This window comes from Cloeon dipterum, chromosome 3 (assembly GCF_949628265.1).
Source record: "Cloeon dipterum chromosome 3, ieCloDipt1.1, whole genome shotgun sequence".
Taxonomy (NCBI): Eukaryota; Metazoa; Arthropoda; class Insecta; order Ephemeroptera; family Baetidae; genus Cloeon; species Cloeon dipterum.
This window is the reverse complement of record NC_088788.1, coordinates 23,645,049-23,666,827: the sequence shown is the minus strand read 5'-3', so window position 1 is coordinate 23,666,827 and position 21,779 is coordinate 23,645,049. Positions and strand designations below refer to the sequence as shown.

The window sequence follows — 21,779 nt, the reverse complement described above, 5'->3', positions numbered from 1 at the left end:
TGTCATTATTAATGCAGCTCAAAATGACCTACTCCCAACACTTGAATCATAATAAAGTCGACCCAAAATATCAAGCCTGTTTCAGTATGAAACGCATTTCTTGACTATTAATATTTTAATTGTTTTGTTCAGATTCTGTTAAATCATGCTTGAAATCCTTAAATTCTTCAGTCGATGCATCCAAACTTCTGTAGCAGACTACACCTACCTCCGACGCCACCTGTGAACCTTCAAGTCAAGCAACCGAATCCATCCTTGCACAAACCAGGCGGACCAACATGAGAACATGAGTCATTTAGTATTTTCCCCCTCTTAAAGACTGCTGAAGACTTCACCCACCTTGGATGAAATTTATTTCAAAAAACGTAACCTTCTCAATTGAAAGTACAATTTATTAAAAATAAGCGTTTTAGTTGGACTTATCAAAGGTTGCAATATATCAGTCTCCCTGAAGGTATGTTGGAATGAAACGAATTAAGAGCTCAAATATCACAGCTATTGCCACCCTGAGGTGAGGCAACCAAATTCTGGCTAACCCATGAAGCACCACAAAAAATGGTTGCTCGCAGAAATGGTTGCCTTACTTAGACAGAGAACCATAAATAAAAATCTGGTAAATTATTTTTAACGTTCTTGAAGCCCATTAAGATGTCTTGATGATAATATCAATGACTTAGAAAAGTAACAAATTTGAGCTGAAGGTGAGAAACAATAAGTGCCGCGAGTGTGTCAATGTGAGCTAGTACCTAATTTTGACATTCCCATTTGGAGAAGGGGAGCAACAGTTCGATTTATATTTGGCTCACACTATCACGCGTTACAACGCATAAATTGTTTTACCTCACCTTTCGTCAATACCGGTTCATTAAAAAAACGCATTTGCATTTACGCAATGCTGATATTTAAATTTCCTTCCCAAAAAGAGTAAAAAATCATGACACGTCTCCAGAACTCAAGAGGACCCAAAGATTCCGAATTTTCGACGAGTCGGAGGTGAGCTGGGAGAAGCCACCTTTAGACTTTCTACCTAACCTTCAGAGCCAGAGTAGGCTTAGTCAAAGGTATCATCAGTAGATGAATGAAAAGGTGGTTCATTATATTTTCAATTTTTTTCTTTAATATTAAAACCGCGCGTTCACTTTTCCGAGGGACCGCCCTCGGGCTTGCTGAAGACCAGTGTGTAACCGCACTTTCCGCAGTAGTGGCGGTCCTCCATGGCAGCCATGAAGACACCAGCGCCGCACTGCTCAGCGGGGCACTCACGCCTCAACCTGTGGATCTTGCCGTTCTCGTCCACCTACAACCAAGAAAAGATATGGTTATATGTGGGGAACTATTAAGTGGCTGCCCGCTGAAGTGCTAGAGCAAGCATCAGTTTATATTTAGCATCACGTTTCAGCCCCGAAAGATGGTATTTAATGGAGAATCATCATTCTGCCCAGAAAGAAAAAGACAAGACAAAAATGTGTGTTCTCACCTTGTAGAACTTGAGCACAGAAAGCTTGACCTTCTTCTTCTTGTGCTTGATCTTCTTGGGAGTGGTGTAGTTCTTCTTCTTACGCTTCTTAGCGCCACCCCTCAACCTGAGCACCAAGTGCAAGGTAGACTCTTTCTGAATGTTATAGTCAGACAGGGTGCGTCCATCCTCAAGCTGCTTGCCAGCAAAGATCAGACGCTGCTGGTCAGGAGGAATTCCTGGAAATCACAAAATCTTGTTAAGTCATACAAAATGGACAAGCCGGGAAAAGCTTATTTAAATTTTCACAAGAACTGCACAGTCTGAGAAATATAGGAATGAATGGATGATTCTTTCAATTTTATGTGCTATGATTATTTTTTGAATTATATTTTTTGATTAGGATGGATCTGATCAGTGTAACAAAAGCCCTTGTTAAGTTGGACTAGCCATTACAATTTAAAACTACTGCCTATATTGTTATGTTATACTAAAATTTGACTTGATCTAGTTGTATGAAAGCATCCAATTTTGATAACTAGTGATGTTGTAATAATTAAGAGGATGATTAAATATTATCTGGGATAGTTGACATGTTAACATAAACGGAAGGGAAGCTTTAGTGCTCAACATGATTAAGATTCAACTTGAACTCACAAGTTTTAAAGTTTAAACAGGAAAATGGCATAATATTTCAACCACCTATCCATATAAAATTCATAATTATTAATATTGATGCTTTCAATTAAATTTGTTGACGTGTAACAATTTTCAGGTGACCTTAAATAAGAAAAATTTGATCTTTAAATCTGTACAGGGATAGTTTTAAGTGTTTTAAATTTTTTTCTCACCTTCCTTATCCTGGATTTTGGCCTTGACATTTTCAATCTTATCAGCAGGCTCGACCTCAAGGGTGATGGTCTTGCCCGTCAGAGTCTTCACGAAGATCTGCATGGCTGTTGACAAACATCAGTTAGACATGGTCACCAAGAAAGCAAGATGCTAAATGTGCACTCCGAGTGGTAACAGCTAGATAAATAAAAATGCGATCAATTTAGCAAAAACTTTCGATTTTATTTTTTATATTTTAAGTTAAATGAGATCTTAAACTAAGAGAACGGCATTGATACATCCATCGTTTTCAGGGTGGTTGGTGACCTGCGCGTACTTTCCCCAGACAACCTTGCCGCCCTGTGATGTGACCAGGCCAAGCTCGCTGACGTTGACCTCGATGACCGTGCCCTTAGTAATTACGCCGAGCGAAGTGTACATGGGGCTACTTGGGTTCCGCTTCACCCCGATGATGGGCAGTTGGAAGGTAGCCTTGAGCTCAGGGTGTGTCACGTGCGCCTTCTTGAACCTGAGCGCCATGGGGCGGATGAATCGCTCAAACTTGGGCGGCTTACGAGTGAAATTCTCGCCAACGAAGGTAACCTTGGTAACCATACGCTTCCATCCCTTCCGCTTGGTCTTGCCCGACCTGAGCACCCTGAAGACCTCGCTGTCTGACTGTGCCTTCACCTTCGGAATGGGCACATCCCATTTGCCAGCTTTCTCCTTCCGCTTCTGTTTAATCATGTTCGAGAGGACCTTGGCCCTCGAGGTCACGTCCCTGTCCAGCAGGTAGACTGGTAGCGCCCCTTCAGACACCTTGCCTTCCTTTTGCTTTGGCGTAAGCTTCTCCTCGTGTGCCTTGATCTTTTTCTTCATCTGGATCTTCTCGTTCGCGCGCGCCTTATTGGCAAGCTTGGCCTTCAGGCCGCGCAACTTGCGTGCCTCCTGCGCCCGCTTGTGGGGCTCACGGGCCGCGCGCTTTCGCGTGCGCTCCTCGTGGTCAAGCCGCCGCCCATGCAGCTTGCGGTGCCGCTCCATATACTCATTCTGAGGCATGGCTGCGTCTAGACAAAAAAATAAGCACGTGAGTTCAGCTATTCAAACAGCTTATCTATGTACCAGACTACCAGTACATGCATAGTTTTTCAGTGAAATCTTTTGATTTAGAGCGATTTGATTAAAAGTACAAGTGTATTGCAAGAAATAAGAGTGTCTCTTACCTTATGAGCAGACCCTGGCGATGACAAAAGGCTTGTAAGCCCGGTGTTCTGGTCCTGCGTTGTGAGGGACAAAAATGACTCAGAAATTTAGCCGACCTGCCGAACCAATATGCAAAGAATATTACAAAGAGTACGATTCAGTAGGCCATCTTGCCATTATTTTGAATGAAAGTCTGACAAAATGCTGTTGGGTCGGCAGATCGATATCCCCCCAAATAATCACAAAAACTTAACGAATATCCGCTTTTGTGACAGCTACCTCTTTCTAAACAGAAAGTAGCGGTCAATCTCGAGTTGGGAAAGGCGGAAAAGCGGATAAATCGGACGAAAAGGCGGCACACATGGAGATGCCGGACTGCGATGCGGCGCCACGTGGTGCCTGCCACTACGTTTGCAAGTTTAATTGAATTTCCCTGTAAATTTGAGACGCCGTCGGGGAATTCGATCGGCAAACACAATTGACATAACTTAACAATCAAAATGACCTGTTCGGAGTGCACAAAATATCAAGAAACCCGAAAAATTCTCATTTTATATGAGAGCTCTCACCTAGCACGATGCGTCTCACGTAGCCATTCACTTGAAAAATGGCCGACTGAACGATGCCCGGAAGAGTGAGTTAACAACGTAACACATGATATGCATCAACTTCATTTTTTCCACTTACTAGCGCTATAAGAGGTGCAAATTATCTTCAAAAAATGTTTTTACATATTTCAAAATGATTTAATAATGTTGAAAATTGTTGAAACTATTATTTATTTAAAAATAAAATAAGTAGTATTGATCATGATGTGAAACGTTTGAAAAATGGCGCGAGATTACGCTGACAGCGAGCAGCACATTCCCACATTCGTCATGTAAACGCTCGGGTAGCGCTGTTTCCCCCAGTTTCGTTTTTATTTTTTAACTCTAATATAATAATCAAAAGAGCTAGATCGTTTTTATAATTATGTAAAATCTGTAAAATAAAGGAATTTTTAAACTTTGTTTTTGCTTTCAAGCCAGTTTGTTAAAAAGCTCCTGAGCAGAACATTATACTCTTCAAGAAAAATATTTTTAGGAATGCTAAAAATTAGTCGTAGATCGATTCTCCCATCAAAGATGTTCTTTGATCCAAAATTCAACAAATTAGGGCTAAATCGTGTTACATTTAATAGCAAAATATGATATTTTTGCCATTTATCTTTAATTATAAGCTGCTAAAATTGCTCAAATCCACGGATCAAAATATTTTGACAATGTACATTATTCAATTCACGGAAGCTACAAGAATACAATGAATTAAAAAATAGCATGAAAGCGAACTCTCTTAAGTTAGTTTTCAGCATGAGGTGAAAATCATTGGTAAAATTGAACTTTGTTGATTCCTACGTTCTGCAGACTGTAAATGACTTAAAATAATTACAATATATGAAAGGATGAGATCACAATAAGTAAAAATCAAGGCATGTTTGTTTTCTATTACTATATTATAATGGCCTTAACATTACATTTATTTTGCAAACATCTTCCTTGCAGATGGATATTGTTGAAACAAAATAGTGAACCACTTAAAGTTGCAAAAACCTTTTGAAGTCTTCAAAATCGAGACACAATAAAATACACTTAAAGTTCAGTTTAGCGGCGGCCTCTGCCTCTTCCTCTGCCTCTACCACGACCACCTCTTCCACGGCCACGGCCTCTGCTTGCACCTGCAAAATGAACTCATGGTTAAATAACGTTATGAATGGCCGAAATTTCTTCACCACTTCATTGTATTTTTAATGATAAAACATTTAACGTGTGCCAAAGTCTCAACAGCTTTTTAAACTACACCAAAGAAAACACGAAAACTCAACAGGTAGAAAAGCATAATTATGTAATCAGAAACCACATTGGGTGGGTCTGGATTAGGCCGGTCACCTAAACCGTTAACTCAATTTAAATTAAAGGGGACAGTTGAGGTAACAAGCTAATTCGGACACACACCCATTAGGTGGTACATTACATTAGATTGCGGATAGCAAAAAACAGTATTGTATATTTAAATTATTGTAATATTTTGCCTCAGACAATTTACTTCTTTCGTTGATAATCCATGTATATAGTTTGGTTTAAGTAATCATGGAATTTTTCTATTAATTTAACATTGCATACATATTGGTTGATTTTGACCAAAGATTTTTTCTTTGATCTTTGAAAAATACAAACCTCTGGCAGCATCCTTCTTCTTGGCTTTAGCTTTTGGTGTGTCATCAATCAGCAGCGTCTCGAGGGGTAGAGAATCCGGTAGAATGTAGTACCTGATGTTGTTGCCGCGGATGCTCAGCGTTTCCAACTGCACGGGGTCTCTGTTCTTCATGGTCATCTTGACCGCCTTCAGGTGCGTGTTCATGGCCACATCGACGCCCGTGATTGTGCCGTGCACCTGTGTCCCATTCTTCAGCTCTATCGTCACCGTCTCGTGACTCAATTTCATTAAAAATCTGAAAGAAAACCAGAAATTTTTATATCAAAGTTCAAGAAAATAAGTCTGCATGGAAAAATCTTAAATTTTTATTAGAATATCAATTTCGTGTGTGCGAATGTTATTGATTAACCATGGCATTTATCATGAGGGTGAACAGGACAATATTTCTGCAGGAGTAGGACAAAGAAACTGCATTGAATGACAGAAATAAACACATCTGATAGGGGGCGAAACAGAGTCGCGCGCGCTTCTTGAGCCGGCAAATTAGAAATTTGTGTTCAAGACTTCCGTGAGGTTTTGCGTGATTTAAATCAAATTAACGCACGGAAAATGTTCTAGATATCCCTAATTTTTGTTATTCATAAACAATTTAGATAAAAAATGTCTATTACCTGACTAATTTCATGATTATTTTGAGTGTTTACGCTGGAAACCGCGACACACGAACAATCACAACGCTGCTGACAAATGACAATCGGAGCGAGTGAAAGCGGAAAGCGAATGGCGGATAAGAAGATGCTATTTTAAATTTTGGAGCGCAATGCACGTGTTCGTGTTGCTTCTATCCCACAATAAACGGTGCTTGGGTTGCTAAATTGTAAGTTGACCTTGGTGTTTAACTGCTACAGGCAAATCGCGAGGTCCCAGGTAGCGTCTAGGTGGAATAAGAGTAACATTCTTAGGATATATATATATATATATACACACACACACACACACACACACAGAAAATTACTATGATATTAGGGCGTGTGATAATAACTTTGTTTTACAATTTTTTCGACTTGTAAGCCATCCATGCCTAATTTATGCTTGTGGAACTAGCTATTGTAAATTCAGAAGATATGTTTCAAATGTTTGTTTTCCAATATTTCAAATTATAAATATCCATATTTTATCTTACACATATGTATATAATATATTATATTTCATGTACATAAATTATGAAGTTAATTAATACTTTCTTATTAATTTTAATTATTCCTGATTTAATTTTCCTTATTCATACTATATCATGATGTTACTTTCCCGACTTTCAAGTTAGTGATATTGTGTGATTACACAAAATTTGATTATGATAATGATTATACAATTAGTTGTGGAAAATCTGGTAACATTTATAAAAGCAGGCTTAAAATTATACCATTAGAGATATAATTATCACGCTAAATTGAGAGACTGATAAATATTGAACCAAATAAAATATGGAATATTTATGAAGTTCTTGAATATTTGTTTTAAAACAACCAAGATGTTTAGTATCCAATTGAGAAAGTATTAGTAATCCGTTCAGTTTGATTGTTTATTGATTGGAATATGACAGTTGACCAAATAATGCTATGGTGCTTCCTTTATTTTTCCTGTTAGACAAGTTACTTTCTTCATATCCCTGAAGGATATTATTTCAGGCAGTCTGCTCATACAGCTATGGGTGGTCTGAAAATGAGAATGTTGAACGCTGGCTAAAATTAAAAATCACGCATAAGTACCTTTCTGAAAACTTTCTGTGAACCAGGTCTGCCTGAGAAGGACAAGCTACTATGTAAGCTGATTTTAGAAACCCTGACGTTGAACTCCTCTGAAGGTTCCTTCTGAAACTATAGATGAGAAGAAGAAACAATGGAAGCGTGTTTTTCTACCTTGACTACCGACGTTTCAGTCCATTTGTCCTCCAAATTGTAATCATCATCCTCAGCCAATACTAATGGCTCTTGGACATTAGGTACAATGCGATTTGTGTTGATCTCCACAGGGCACACCTTTTTTACTTTCTTTGAGAAAGAAGAGTTAGCAAAACCGAAAATATCCTCTTCCTCGTCTTCCTCCTTGGAGTTGACAAAGGGGTCCTCATCTTCAGAACTGGACTCAATGCGTTGTCTCTTTCTGCTCGCGGGCTTTGAGGAGGTAACAGGAGGAGTGTCCACTTCTGCCCTAGTGCTTGTGAATTTCTGAGGCACATAAGTGCTGCTGCAGGGGGATGGCTCCCGCTTCTCCATCCTAGGCACCTTTGATAAGAGTGAACCTCCAGCTGCAATCGGGCTCTTGGCACGTCTCTTCAATGCACTCTGATCACGAAAGGAAATAAAGGATTCCTCCTCCAACTCAAAGTCGCTCTCCACGGTCTCAGGCACGACCTCTTGCTTTACCTGTGCGGGTTCTGATGGAATTGAGTCGGCCACGAGAATCTCTTCTGAATTAGCTTTTTTAAAGTTGGGATTGCAGAACTCGTCAGTTTCACACTTTAGGATTGCCAAAGCCAGTTCCTTCAAGGGAATGAACCGTTTCCTGCTGCCATAGAGAACTGTGAAATATTATGATTTTTACAATACTTGACAAACCATAATCATGATATATCACTCAATAGCAAGTATTTACCAAGTGGTATTTACATGTATGGTACTTAACGGTAAAAATAACACCAAGTTTTTACCAGGTATTTTGGTATTTACCAGTAAAGTGAAATTTTAAGCATAGTACAATAAGTAGTAGTTTAAAGTTTGCCCCGCAGCAAAAAAATCAGTTATAACTGGTGAGTACCGGTAATTACCGCTAGTAATTACCACTTGGCATGGTAAAAATATAAAATTCTGGTAAATTACGAACCCTAACATCAGCTCAAAAAATAAAATTTACAATAAATTGATTTAAAGGAAGATAACCTGAGAGTTCTTTGAGCTTTGCTACGTTTTTCTTAGTCTCCCACTTGGTTTCATCGTCCATTTCATATTCTTGAAGTCCACCGATGACCACATATTCATCGCTCCTTGCAATGGCTTCAACTCTTTCAGTGCAGCACTTCCACTTAGACGGAGTTCCTCCTTTGAATCAACAATATTAGATAATAATTTACTCCAATTATCTGGATAAGAAAAAAAGAAAAGACGATATTTGGCGTTCATGCTGCCCAATTAAATGATTCCTGAATTCTTGTTACAAGCAGGAAAGCGGTTGTGTTTTTCCAGCTTTGTTACAGAGGAAAATTATTAGAATTGCACTAGTTAAAGATTAAAATGAAATATCCACAAGGCTGGCACAGGTGAACATTTATTTTAAGCCATTACTACTTATAAAACATAATTTTAATTCATTCAAAGCAACAATATTTTTAATGGTTGATAAGAAATTCATAACTATCAAATGGCTAGCTGTGGCTGGATGTACAAGAAATTATTAATAGCTAATAAGGAAATTTTAAGAGGGAAAAATTAAATAGCACGCTGTTCTCTCTGTGAAACGGCTGTTTCGGCCCTGCAGACCTCATCAGCAGTGCTTCGTGCCTCACCATTGCAGTTGATATGTTTTGTAGTGAAAAGCGAGGCAAAGGTAAGAAGCGCAAGCGGTATGAAGCACAACTCTCAACTGAAGCGTCAAGACGTAGTATTTTGTAACTGTTTTTGACGTTATTAGTTACATGCATGTTTAGTGTGAGAAGCATCTGCTGTCACATCTGTGCACAATAGCTCTTTTCAATGAGATAGATGCTGTTTTCGCCTTAAACTAGAGTCAATCAAGGATTTTTACAGCGAGTTCTTCATAAATTAATCCCTTATACTCATTTGTAGAGGTCTCAGTCCAGTCGTTAGATTGGAGGCGGCAGCTGGCGGGACCGACTTGCCCAATTTTTTTGCCTGGTGGCAGCTCGCCATTTTTATCGGCGGCTGGCGCGGCTGGCAATATTTTCAACGTGAATTTTGCTAGTTCTTAACGGCCCCTAGGGCCGCAAGAAATTTGTTCTCCTTCTCCACCAGTGGCTGGCGCAGCTTAGCCAGATTCACGGCAGCTGGCGGCTGCCCACATGACCCAAAAATTGTGCCGGCTTGCACAGCGCAGCGCGACTGGCTGAGAACTCTACATTTGTTTCAATGCTTACTTAGGCGGAAAAAACTAAATCCACCCTTTACAGAGAAATTTGATACTAAACTTGGTTTACTCAATTCGATAATATAGAAAAATAGCCCTGCAGAACCATAATAAAGATTACTTTGAAACTAATACCAATCAAGCCAGTAGCTTGTACTCACCAGCACACTCAACAACATCCTTCCACTTGTGGTAAGCGTCCTCGTTTGTGAACAGGAATTTCTTACGCGTCAATAGTCTCTGTCTCTTGTCCATGTACATCTGATTGATTTCAGGGATGGCAGTAGATGGAGCGTAGCTTTTATGGCTTGGTAAAGACTCCTTCTTCAGCACGGCTTTCAGGCAATCTTTCCAGAAGAGAGGCGTTGCTGTTTGAATGTTCTTGCATAGACAGCAGAGGAGCTGCAAAACTTAATTAGATTTCAATAGCTCAAATTAAATTGAGCAGAGCAAACCTCAGGACAAATGGTTAGTCTATCAGAGCAAAAGAATGTGGGAAGAATGTCATAATTCCACTCTCTCTGGACAAAAGCGCAAAGTTGCCACGCTGTATCAATAACATCTTCCTCTTTGTTTTGGTGATTTAGGTCAGTTGAAACCAAAATAACGCTTTCTTCGTGCTCCAAACTGAAAATTTAGAATTGTAATAAATAAATGGGGACACGCGGCTATGAAGATGGTCATTTCAAAATATTGCAAAAATAAAATATTTATATCCATATTATTATACAAGAGATTTCTGTATTTTTTTTACCTAAATTTGTTCCACTGCAAGCCAAAACGAACTCTGTCTCCTGGTTTCAAAGACATGACAGAACCTTTGTCCACCTTTTTATTCGTCTCAATACCTTCATTTATGTAAGTGCCATATGTGGAAGAATCTTTGCAGGCCACGGTGATACAAGGGAAAGATTTCCTCTATAATTTAAAATTTACATATGTACATATTTTAATATCTGCAAGCTAATACAAACTATTAATTTAAATTTTTTTATCACCTCATATGGAAGGATCGATTCTTCTTTGGTGAAATTTACACGAATCGTAGCGTGCGTTCTGCTGATCGACTTGTCTACTTTGTCATTTTGTTTTAAAGGAAAATCTTTAGACGATACACCAACGGTGTAGTTTTTTCCAGCTAGAAGATAAACCTTCTCCCCTGAAAATTATCATTTTTATGAATGTTTATTCCCATAAATGCAAGTCAAAGGTTATCAAAAAGTCAAAATCAAGAAAATAGCCAGAATCTTTGAAAGCTTTGGCCTAGGCAGGGAATTTTTTTAAAATCTGCTCTAATTGATCGGCAAATTGTTTGACGCACAAGCTCTAATCTCAAGATCGAAACAGGGAAAAAGATTGATATGTAATGACTCGTACATACCTGTTGACTCGTGCACAAAGTAGAGCATTTTCCTGGCTTGAAATTTGTAAGAATTTAAATTGTGTAGTGTACATAAATTAACAACAATTAACAACTAGACAAATTATATTATGTCTCCAGCCGTGTTCATCATTCGTCGCCTCAAACCAGACAAGAAAACAAGAATGAGGGAAGCTCACCCCACCCTCTTCGCTTTTAAAATCGCAATAGACCCGTTGCGTTCGTAAAAAGGCCCTATTTTTATGATACCATTCAAAAGTTACGGATAATTGAGGCTTAATTAACCCCCGTGCCACTCGGCCCCTGGGACCCCAAGGAACCCTTCGCGAATATGAATTTTTGAGCTGACGTAACAAACCACGCATGCGTCAAGTCATGTTTTGTAGCAAAGCAGCGCGACGACCAATCAGATTCGCCAGCTCTCTAGGCCCCCTAGCGAGCAACACTCTAGAGAGAGGAGTTCTTAGCCCACGACGACTACTCTAGCGTAAGTTAAGGAGTAGTAGAGTATCAGCTCTGATGCCTTTGTCGCCTGCTAGTATCTACTCTCCTTTCCTTACACTCTAATGTGGGCGTGGTCGTCGTGGGCAAAGAAAACCGCTCTCTAGAGTGTTGCTCGCTAGGGGGCCTAGAGAGCTGGCGAATCTGATTGGTCGTCGCGCTGCTTTGCTACAAAACATGACTTGACGCATGCGTGGTTTGTTACGTCAGCTCAAAAATTCATATTCGCGAAGGGTTCCTTGGGGTCCCAGGGGCCGAGTGGCACGGGGGTTAATTAAGCCTCAATTATCCGTAACTTTTGAATGGTATCATAAAAATAGGGCCTTTTTACGAACGCAACGGGTCTATATTATTATTATTGTTCCAAACAGCTTGTAATTATAGTGATTGGCGTTGATGAAGAGCGCGGAAACTCATTCAACCAATCAGCGCTTCGATTTCTTGTTCCGCCCCTGTACTGTAAAATTTCACCTCATAAATATTTCGATAGCGCGCACTGCGCTCAGCTGGCAGCTTGGCACCTGTTTAGCATTGGCATTGTCAAGCAGATTTTGCCAGATTCAGCGACAGCACAGGAAAGGAGCACAACATTGTGCTACTTTTAGCTATGTCCGAAGACGCCACAGTGGACATCGAGTTGAGCGACGAGGATGGAGCAGACGAGTTTTTCTTTGAGTCAGACTACACTGCACTTAAGGGCAATCAGGACTACAGAAAACTTTTACGCTCTGTCCTCATCCTGCAGGTACAACGGGAACAGGCCATCAAGGTGAATTTTGAAGCTAATATTTAAAATTTGCGTCCTTTTTGACATTCATTTTTCGCAGGCTGTGGAGCAACTGTACGAAGCTAAGAAGAAGGCCTTGGCTAACCCAAAGGAATTTATAGACAAACTGGCCAAGGGTGAGGACCTTGGCATTCCACCCGTGATAAAACTAGAGCCGGTTAGTTTAATTTCAGTGGATTTGTGGATAATTTAACTCACAGCAACTTCCAGCTGCCGGAAATAGACTGGTCGCAATACCAAGAATTCATGCCTGAGTCCAATAGACCCATCACCAGAAAGAAGGTGGAGGAAGCCATTGTGACCAAAACCGAGAGCAAGGGTGGCGAGGAGAATAGTTCAGTTAGGATCCGAGGCAAGGTGTTTAACGACGAGAAACCGGAGACGTTTAACCAGTTATGGACGGCCGCGGAACAGAAGAGACTCGAAGAGCTGCTGGATGAATTTGGCCCTGAGACGGTTGAGTCACGACGCTGGGAGAAAATCGCCAGAGCACTAGGTTTGAGATTAAAAAAAAATATGTCGCTTGTGGCCTCAAACATCCCATTTTTCCAGGCAATAGAACGATGATGCAAGTGCAGAGCCGCGTGCAGAAGTACTTTAAAAAGCTGCACCAGATGAACTTACCTGTGCCTGGAAGGTTGCCCAGGATGCGCTCGAGCATAACGAAAAAGGTTTCTATCCTTACTTTGAGCATGAGGTCAAAATCGGATTGTTTGTACAATTATTACTCTTTGATCACAGTTCAGGAGAGAAGAAATTAGGATCCAACAATGGACCAAAAATCCTATTACCCTCCATAAGTATATTACATTGGGAGGTAACAGGATTGTTGGATCCTAATCTCTACCATCCCTAATCACTGGACAGTGCTGAAATATTCCACTTTTTACTATATATTATGGTTTGAATATTTTGCTCCCAAATTGGAGCACTGCACCTACTATACAACTTAAAATCAGCTTCTTCTTTTAGTGCATGTGTTTGCCAGTAAACACAATTATTTATGGCATATATTATATTTTTAGGCTTGATTTACAGTCATAGTATCAAAATAAATATTTGTGGTTTTCAATTTTAGATGTCCTCACTTTTAAATATTTTGTTACCAATTTCAAATCATTAGACAAGTCTGACCATTTCTATTCATAACTTACAGCCGCACAAGCACCAGAGGCTAAACCACTTTTACCAGAAGCCATCTACTTTCTTCCCTGAACTGGACCCTCCCGTTCTAATGAATGAAGATGATCTCAACTCCCTTAATAGCAGTTCTCAAGGCTATCCGGAATCTGTAAAATGAAATTATCGAAATACATAATTGCATTATTGATTTTGCCTCTAATTAGCTTGATGATGCGACCTGCTCGCGGGGAACTTCAAACCAGGCTGACCTGCTGGTCATGGTCATTAAGGACAAGGAATCTAGCATCTCTGGTCTCCATGAAGGCTTCTCGGTGAGTTAGAACGCTGAAAAATTGTCCATTGAGATAAAATTGTTTAGTTTTGGAAAAATTCTTTAGAGTTAAAGTTTAATAGTGGCAGAAAAATTCAGAAGCTATAAAGTTTTTGTTTGCTTACAAAGATACATATTCTTTCTGCAAAAGCATGCTATGCACAAGGCTTTTTTATTCAAAAAGAAAAACAACCAACAATTAAAACAAAAGTTTTCTGCAAAAATTATTTGACAATAATTATTATAGTTTGTAAAATTTTTTATGAAAATTACATCTAATAATTTTATAATGTCTCAGTGTGATGGTTGCTCGGAGGATCCAATTAAAGGAACGCGGTGGCACTGCGAGGACTGCGCGCTGGAGAGCCTCTCCTTTGACCTGTGCACTGACTGCCTAACCGCGCAACTTATGGGTGAGCTGCAGCTGATGGCCACCTCGCGGCACACAAACGCGCACCGAATTTGTCCTGTACGCAAGGAATGCGCTTCCTCCTCCACCTGGGACCCTGACTACCTGACACCTACCACTGCCTCCTACAACTACCTTGACCCTAATTTCAGACCGGACTAGATTTCTTTGCGCACAATTAGGGCTACCCAACAAATGACTTTTAAGTCATGATGATGAGGAGAAAATCAAACACAGTTGCCAGAGGATATTTTTATAGAATGTCTGGTCTAATAAAATACATTAATTTTGATATGGTGTTTTTTACTTTCAACCTTAAAGATTTTTCCTATTAAAAAGCTTTGAATTTAAATAATGCTTGTGTTTTCACACTAAGCTATTTGATATAAAGTACCACTTTTGTAGGACGAAATTCAATAGTAAAATGAGGAAAGTTATAGAAACGGACTTAAATAAACATACTAATTATACTGAAAGCGATTTTTTCTGCCTTTTTAAGCTGGTTGGCGGCTGAGCATTTGCTCCAGTGACTAGCGCGGCTGAGAAAACTTTTAAGTGTTTGATACTGCTTGACGGCCCAAAGGGCCGGAGACTTGTTTTTTAACCAGCACTTTTCGGTTGTTTCTGCTCATTAACCCGTGCAACAGCCACGTGACCCAAAATAACCCGGTTGGCGCGGTGCAGCGGCTGGCTGAGACACCTACACACAGCCCATTTCAATATACATTGAAGCAATGCCACCAAATGTTTAAAAACTTAATTAATATGCACTCCTATTTCCAAATTCAGAGGATTTAGAGCAACATAATGGCCATTGAAACGTTTAGCAATAATTAGATGGTGATGCAACCTGTAGGTCATTTTTGTCAAGCAGGTTGCATATATCACTTCAAAGCTTTTCATATTTATGAAAGAATAAAATTTTGCTAATTAAATATCGCTTTAAATATTTATCTCATAATTTCCCTGCTCCTTGTACCTATACTAATTTAATTTTTATAAAGTTGATAATCGCAAATCTTGAAATACTCAATAAATAATCTTGTTGTTAGCAGACTGATGAAGTGAGTGATAACACAAAAATTATTATCTTTCTCTGCGTTGCATTTTCAGCGATTATAACCAACGCACTTAAGTATGACGCTGCTCAAAGGTTTGATTTTACTGGGCCTCCTGGTCGTCGCCTTTGGGCGCGAAGGTATTTGGGCGTTTCAAATATATCATTAAAAATATTATTTTGGCCTAAATTGTCGAGTCTTGAGTAAGTAAAGAGATTGAACTAATGAGCCCCCAAAATTTCATATTTTTCTAGACTTTTTAAATTTTTTACTGGCCTTTTTTAATTTTGAAGCCAATATCGCCTTTAAAAAGATATTTTCAAAACCAGTAAATTCACGCGTGAAGCCCGGTGAATCAAGAGTGGTGGGCGGCACAGAGGCGGCTGAGGGAGAAATTCCGTGGCAGGTGGCGATTGAAACCTACGACGGCATCCACTATTGCGGCGGATCCATCATCAGCGAGCGATACTTTGTCAGTGCCGGGCACTGTTATGAGTATAAAAGCACCGATTCTCAATTGCAAACCCAACTAAAATTGTTGATGTTTAAAATCCGAGCAGTTTTCCACCAACCTACTTCAGGGTGGTGGCGGGAAGCCTGAAAATCGCGCAACCTGGATCCCTTCACAACGTCACCAGGATCATCCGCCACAAGGATTTCAACAACTTTGACCTGCAGAATGATATTTCTCTCTGGGAGGTATTTATTAACAGGCTAGAATTATTATTGAATTATTTAATTTTATTCAATCTTATAGAATATATTAAAATATTTCCTATAAAAGGAAACTTATAATCACAGATAGATCAGTAAATTTTAATAATTCATTTTTGTAATAAAATAAGTTTTTTTATTTATTTAAGTAAATTCTAAAGATTACTTAATAATCCATCATTTGAGGATTTCGATGAATTTTTCTTTTATAAAGGTTGACCCTCCGTTCGTGTGGAGTGACCTGATTTCTCCAATCGCCCTTCCAGCCAACGGCACTGAGACGCCGACGGGGCTGATGCTGACCACCTCTGGATGGGGCAAAACCTATGTAAAATCTCTGTTCCATTTTGGTAAAAACGCAAATCATTAATGTTATTGTTGCAGACCGACCCATACCCTGAGATCCTGCAAAAGGTCGACGTTCCCGTTGTTGACGTGGACTACTGCGTGGACGTGTGGTGGGATGTGCAGGACGTCTACCCCTACCAGATTTGCGCTGGTGATTATGGAAAGGACTCTTGCAATGTGAGCAAATCGAGTTAATTTAAAAAACCTATAGATAATCAATGACTGCATAGTGCATAGTCTAAATTTTTGTTGCATATGTACGATTAAAATAATTATCTTAATATATAGCGGTAGGTATAGGAGAAGAATGTGAAATACTGTATTTCCAAAATTCAATAATTTTTTGATCCACATTTTAGACCAAGAAGAGCTCTGATTTAATAATGGTCAATGAAGTGGTTTTTAAATTAGTGAATGATGTCTTTTAACCGTTAATGGTATTTAACAAATTATGTACTTTGAACGCATCATTTCAAAATGGATTAAATAATATTTTCTTAGTGGATTTTTCTTTTTGGATCATTTTTAAAATTTTGGTATCGCTTTCAAATTTAGTAACTACATAGTAACTGTCTCAGGGTGACTCTGGTGGCCCGTTATACAAGGACGGCGTGCTGTACGGAATCGTGTCATGGGGCTCGCCATCGTGCGGCGAAGCGGACCTTCCAGGCGTTTACACCAGGGTGTCCTCCTTCCGCGACTGGATTTTTGAGCAAATCGGCGTTTAATTCACGGACTTGCTGCGTTATTCAGCAACTGGAACTAAAAGAGAAAAATAAAAGATAAAATTCAATGCCCTACTTATTTTTTACTTTTATTATAATTTCATCCTGATTAATCGTTGTATATAATTAACCATTTTTTAATTAGAATCTCTCAAAACGATAGGAGTGTTTTCCTAGTAATATTAATATTGCGATTTTCTATGTATCTTCATTTCAACCGAAATAACTCGGATTAAAGGCCATCGATACGACGCGTTTTAAGTTGCGCATAGAGATAAAAGATATGAGACTTGTCACAAAAGCATTAAAGGCTTTTGTTATAATGCGTAACAAAAAATGACTTGAAAACGACGTGAGCCTCACATTTGAAGCGAAAATGTCCGTTCTCTTGGCTCTCATGCTCGTCGCCTCGTGCTGCACAGGTGAGACTTTTTAATTCAAAAGTTCTTCAGTCATTTACTAAGTTAATAAAGGCCATAATAATAGGCAACTCGGCTGCGAGGGTGTTCGACCCCTACTTTCGGCAGATGAGCACGGGCAGCAAGATCATTGGAGGCACAACAGCGCTCGAAGGCGAAATTCCATGGCAGGCGTCCATCCAGTTCGCATTTAACGGGCAGCACATTTGCGGCGCATCTATCCTGAATAAGAACCACATCATCACCGCCGGGCACTGCTCTGAGTATGCATATTTTCACATTAAAAAAAGTTTTTGGTCAAAACCATGACATCAGAATAAGATACTGCAAGTTCCGAGATCAATTTTGCCACCGATCAAGCGAGTATCCTAAATTGATCGGTCAGAAAAATATTAAACCCGGAAAATCAAGAATACTTTCCTAATAACGTATCGCTTATTGTTCCAGATTTTTTCCTGAGGATTACAGAGTGCTCGTCGGCACGGTGGACCTAAGCGTCCAGGGTACTTACCACGATGTGGTCATCATCAAAACACATCCTGGATACAATTATTTCACATTGGAAAATGACATTTCTGTTTGGGAGGTGAAACAATTAATAATACTCTCGAAAAAGATAGCACAAAATCCCTATATTTCCACTAAATGGAATAATTTACTTATTATTATTACTTTACTTCTCTTTGTTGAATTGTAGAATACATTTTTTCTGGTAGAGATCATTCATATCAATTAAACGCAACTATATAACAGATGATCGAATTTTTCAGGTGGATCCCCCTTTTGAGTGGAGCAACAAAGTTCAACCTGTGCGGATAGCAGAGGCAAACAGCGAGGTTCAGGATGACTGGACCATGACCGTATCAGGATGGGGATACACTGACGTGAGTCTATATCCTAAAAGGCTTCATTTTCGACCTCAGTTGATTGTCTTTTCTCAATTCAGGCGTTGAATATTTTTCATTTATGATTTTGGCGTCGATAATAAATTTTAATAATTTGTGTTGCAATTTTCAGAGCAAATTAACAATGACACTAAATCATATACTATATTTATTTTAATATTTGAAGGGATTGTGAAAGTGCAAAATACCTTCTGAAGAAATATTTATCCCATATTGGATTCTTTTTTTACCCATGTCAATGAAATTACTACAGTATTTTGAACTATTTGTTTAACCTCTTTCCCTTAAACAATTATTCCTGAATTCAATAAAAAAACTTATTATAAAATAGTAACATAACATTAGGCTGAATTTTACTGAGAAAAAACATTACTGCAACTTAAATGGATTTGACTTGCATAAAAATATTAAGTCAGTCTTAATGTGAATATTTGCAGTTCATCTGGGAAACTCTACCGATACGGCTGCAGAAGGTGGAAGTGCCCATCGTTAGCAAAAACGAATGCAACCAAATCTATGAATATTTGGGTGGCATATTTGAGCATAATCTGTGCGCCGGCCAGGATGGGAAGGATTCGTGCGTTGTAAGATACAGTGAACTTTGTTTCTTTTTTATCGCACATGTTATGAAAAGTTGGCCAGTATTTACTAATGACTCGCAAATCATTCACGAGGGCAAATTATTTATTTTTGTCATTCCTGTTTTGGTTGGTGTGAAAAATCACGTGTTCTTGACTTTTGGCACAAAACTCAGCTGTCCAGTTTTCCTTGCCCTTCAAAAAAGTACTCGGTATGCAGTTCATACAATTTAATTTGCAGAGTGAAAATTTATATCATTAAATACATTCTGACAACAACTTAATAAGGAATTATAAATATTCAAATTTCTGCCAAATTAGATAAGTGTTAACCGTACAAATGTTTATTTCTATCTTCAAAATTCTCTAAACGTTCTTACCCGTGACTCATGAGTAATCATAGTGGGTTAAATATAATATCAATTTATTAAATTTTAAAATAGTCTCCTAAATGTGTAGACCATCTCAGGACGAGTCGTTTTCAAGCCAGGTTGATTTCAGGGTGACTCAGGTGGTCCGCTCTTCAAGGACAAGGTACTATACGGACTTGTATCGTGGGGGCCAAACTTTGGGTGCGGACTGGCTGAATTTCCTGGCGTTTACACTGAGGTCGCCGGCTATAACAAGTGGATTAGAAGCGCGCTCAACGTAACCACTTCGTGCGAAGCTCGCTGATCTTTTTGATGAAAATAGTAATTCCATTTAGCTAATAATAAACAGAAACTTAATTTATTTCCCAATATTTTAGCCTTTCACTTGAAATTTAATGGGCGCAGACTTGATCCAAGCCATATCCAGAACAAATATGGGATAGGGATTAAATTGAATCATTGTATGTATAAGGGGAGGAATGTTAATTAAATCTAAATGCAAAAACATTAAATTTCACTTGTTCAATATGAAACCCTACTGCGGATGTGTATCTGACACTAAAAATTGCAACAAAAAATTGTGAAAATCAGTTAGATAATCCAAAAAAATCAGTCTACAATCATTTGGTTGCTAATTTTTGAATGACTAGAATTTTTTAAAGCAATTTGCTTCCCATTAGATGCATTTATTAGGGGGATCTCCCTTTCGAGTGAAGCAACAAATGTACAACCCCTGCGAATTGTAGAAGCAAACAGCGAGTTGCAGGGTGACTGGATTATGGCGCACATGCTCGCAAGTGCCAGAAGAGTTGTTTCATAAGCGGTCCCTCATCGTGTGCAGTCGTGCACCAAATCATCAGGGCACTATATAGCGGTTCAAGCACAGGATCACGACCATCTCCAGATGGGGCTACAATTTAAATATGCAAGGTTTAAACGTTTCGAATGATGCGGAATTTTTTACCTTTAAAATATTCTAGATATTTCTTTACCGACCTACTGGTCCCCTCAATTTTGGAGTATTTTTATCTTTTCTAGAATAAACTACATTTCTATTTTTCTTTCTTCAGTTCAAAGAGGCCAAATTATCTAATTAATTATGTTAATCGTGTCCAAGTCCGTTAGCAACACACACACACACACACACACACACACACACACACAGTCTACCGCTCTGTAGGCGGTATCTGTAAATACAACCTTTGCGCTGGCCAAGATAAAATAAACGTGAGCATTGGCAGTGTGTATAAGTTTGTATTAGCTAAATCTAAAATAGCTATTTCATTTTATTAGAATGTAAAATCTAAAATCCATTAAATATGTGAAAGATTTTCATAAATTAATTAATTTTCATTAATTTGATTTCTGCACCAATGATAAAACCAGATAAAACTAAGCTAGTTTTATAGCAAACTGCTTTTAAAAGAGAGTTGGTATCTTTTGATTCAATGATTTATAATGAGATAACAGAAGTTAAAAATTTACCCTTGCGGAAAAACCAAATAATGCCGATCGATGGAAATCAGGCCTTTACTTATCACACGGCTAAATGCCTTTGTCAACTTACGTCGTTTTCAGAGGGACTCGGGTGGTTCAATGTTCAGGGTCAACGTAATTTATAGGATTGTGTCATGGCGACCTGATTTTGGATGCGGGCTGGCTGGAATTCCCGGCGTTTTCTCTGAGCGTTTTTTTCTACACCTTGTGGATGCTTATAACGAGGCCAGGCAGTAAGATTAGAAAGCTTATACTTGAAATCATCATTGAAAAAAATGACGTGAAATAAATTTGTTTACTATTTATTTGTATTCTATTTCAATTTAACTCATTTGAGTGACAATCAAATTTTTTCATGCACTATTCAACGTTGCGGATTGTAAACCGACGGCTAACACGCGTATATGACGACTATAAATGTTGTAGCACTGCCTCAGACTCCGGCATCATTCCTTCTCGTTCCTAGCGCCTTACACCTTACACGCATGGCAGCTGGGTGACTGACTGCTCGGACCGCAGTTACTCGAAATTTGTTTGTGTTGTAGCTACATGACTCACACCAATTAAACTTGGGATGGTGCAATATCGTGTCTTCTCTTAACGAGTTGGACATGAGAGCGTTGTTTTGCGAAGCACAATCAATCAAGATCGCAAAAAATCAAGGAGCTTAATAATTGCTGCAAGCAACTCACTAAGATAACGGCTCTGTTTGCGTAAACAACGCTATCAATAAACGCTTTAGAAACAAATTCTAAAACAAACTGTTTCACTCATGCTTTTGATAACCCGCCTCTTTTAAATAAACAATTC

General features: G+C 38.9%; 6 protein-coding genes across 7 annotated transcripts; 2 read left to right on the top strand and 4 right to left on the bottom strand.

Annotated features, from left to right (window-relative positions):
• Nucleotides 1-1,094: 1,094 nt before the first annotated feature.
• RpS27A (ribosomal protein S27A) lies at nucleotides 1,095-4,111 on the bottom strand. The gene is made up of 4 exons (XM_065486409.1): nucleotides 4,060-4,111; nucleotides 2,308-2,412; nucleotides 1,478-1,695; nucleotides 1,095-1,297 (listed from the first exon to the last, which is right to left on the bottom strand). Exons 2-4 carry the CDS (start codon nucleotides 2,408-2,410, stop codon nucleotides 1,136-1,138), a joined length of 483 nt encoding a protein of 160 aa, XP_065342481.1. The 5' UTR covers nucleotides 2,411-2,412; nucleotides 4,060-4,111; the 3' UTR covers nucleotides 1,095-1,135.
• On the bottom strand, nucleotides 2,510-4,108 carry Ip259 (NSA2 ribosome biogenesis factor-like IP259). The gene is made up of 3 exons (XM_065486399.1): nucleotides 4,060-4,108; nucleotides 3,511-3,606; nucleotides 2,510-3,354 (listed from the first exon to the last, which is right to left on the bottom strand). Exon 3 carries the CDS (start codon nucleotides 3,344-3,346, stop codon nucleotides 2,561-2,563), a length of 786 nt encoding a protein of 261 aa, XP_065342471.1. The 5' UTR covers nucleotides 3,347-3,354; nucleotides 3,511-3,606; nucleotides 4,060-4,108; the 3' UTR covers nucleotides 2,510-2,560.
• Nucleotides 4,112-4,963: 852 nt separating the features above from the next.
• On the bottom strand, nucleotides 4,964-6,496 carry SmD1 (small ribonucleoprotein particle protein SmD1). The gene is made up of 3 exons (XM_065483570.1): nucleotides 6,355-6,496; nucleotides 5,704-5,978; nucleotides 4,964-5,204 (listed from the first exon to the last, which is right to left on the bottom strand). Exons 1-3 carry the CDS (start codon nucleotides 6,366-6,368, stop codon nucleotides 5,131-5,133), a joined length of 363 nt encoding a protein of 120 aa, XP_065339642.1. The 5' UTR covers nucleotides 6,369-6,496; the 3' UTR covers nucleotides 4,964-5,130.
• A 748-nt stretch (nucleotides 6,497-7,244) lies between these two features.
• On the bottom strand, nucleotides 7,245-11,548 carry LOC135939274 (nibrin-like). Of its 2 annotated transcripts, none has more exons than XM_065483568.1 (9): nucleotides 11,205-11,548; nucleotides 10,822-10,982; nucleotides 10,578-10,741; nucleotides 10,279-10,450; nucleotides 9,985-10,225; nucleotides 8,623-8,781; nucleotides 7,603-8,264; nucleotides 7,453-7,551; nucleotides 7,245-7,399 (listed from the first exon to the last, which is right to left on the bottom strand). In XM_065483568.1, exons 1-9 carry the CDS (start codon nucleotides 11,230-11,232, stop codon nucleotides 7,301-7,303), a joined length of 1,785 nt encoding a protein of 594 aa, XP_065339640.1. In that variant the 5' UTR covers nucleotides 11,233-11,548; the 3' UTR covers nucleotides 7,245-7,300. The 2 variants fall into 2 exon arrangements, with proteins under 2 accessions (XP_065339640.1, XP_065339639.1); XM_065483567.1 differs by having other exon boundaries at nucleotides 7,453-7,554; nucleotides 11,205-11,546.
• Nucleotides 11,549-11,929: 381 nt separating this feature from the next.
• Nucleotides 11,930-14,646, top strand: Atac1 (Ada2a-containing complex component 1). Its single transcript, XM_065483569.1, has 7 exons — nucleotides 11,930-12,474; nucleotides 12,533-12,649; nucleotides 12,703-12,988; nucleotides 13,045-13,163; nucleotides 13,649-13,783; nucleotides 13,839-13,946; nucleotides 14,244-14,646. The coding sequence occupies exons 1-7, from the start codon at nucleotides 12,313-12,315 to the stop codon at nucleotides 14,514-14,516; spliced, it is 1,200 nt and encodes a 399-aa protein (XP_065339641.1). The 5' UTR covers nucleotides 11,930-12,312; the 3' UTR covers nucleotides 14,517-14,646.
• Nucleotides 14,647-15,416: 770 nt separating this feature from the next.
• On the top strand, nucleotides 15,417-19,841 carry LOC135938359 (transmembrane protease serine 9-like). The gene is made up of 12 exons (XM_065481976.1): nucleotides 15,417-15,552; nucleotides 15,742-15,907; nucleotides 15,973-16,111; nucleotides 16,341-16,454; nucleotides 16,511-16,651; nucleotides 17,053-17,200; nucleotides 17,571-17,621; nucleotides 17,686-17,881; nucleotides 18,066-18,204; nucleotides 18,389-18,502; nucleotides 18,961-19,107; nucleotides 19,603-19,841. The coding sequence occupies exons 1-12, from the start codon at nucleotides 15,492-15,494 to the stop codon at nucleotides 19,774-19,776; spliced, it is 1,590 nt and encodes a 529-aa protein (XP_065338048.1). The 5' UTR covers nucleotides 15,417-15,491; the 3' UTR covers nucleotides 19,777-19,841.
• The last annotated feature ends 1,938 nt before the right edge of the window (nucleotides 19,842-21,779 follow it).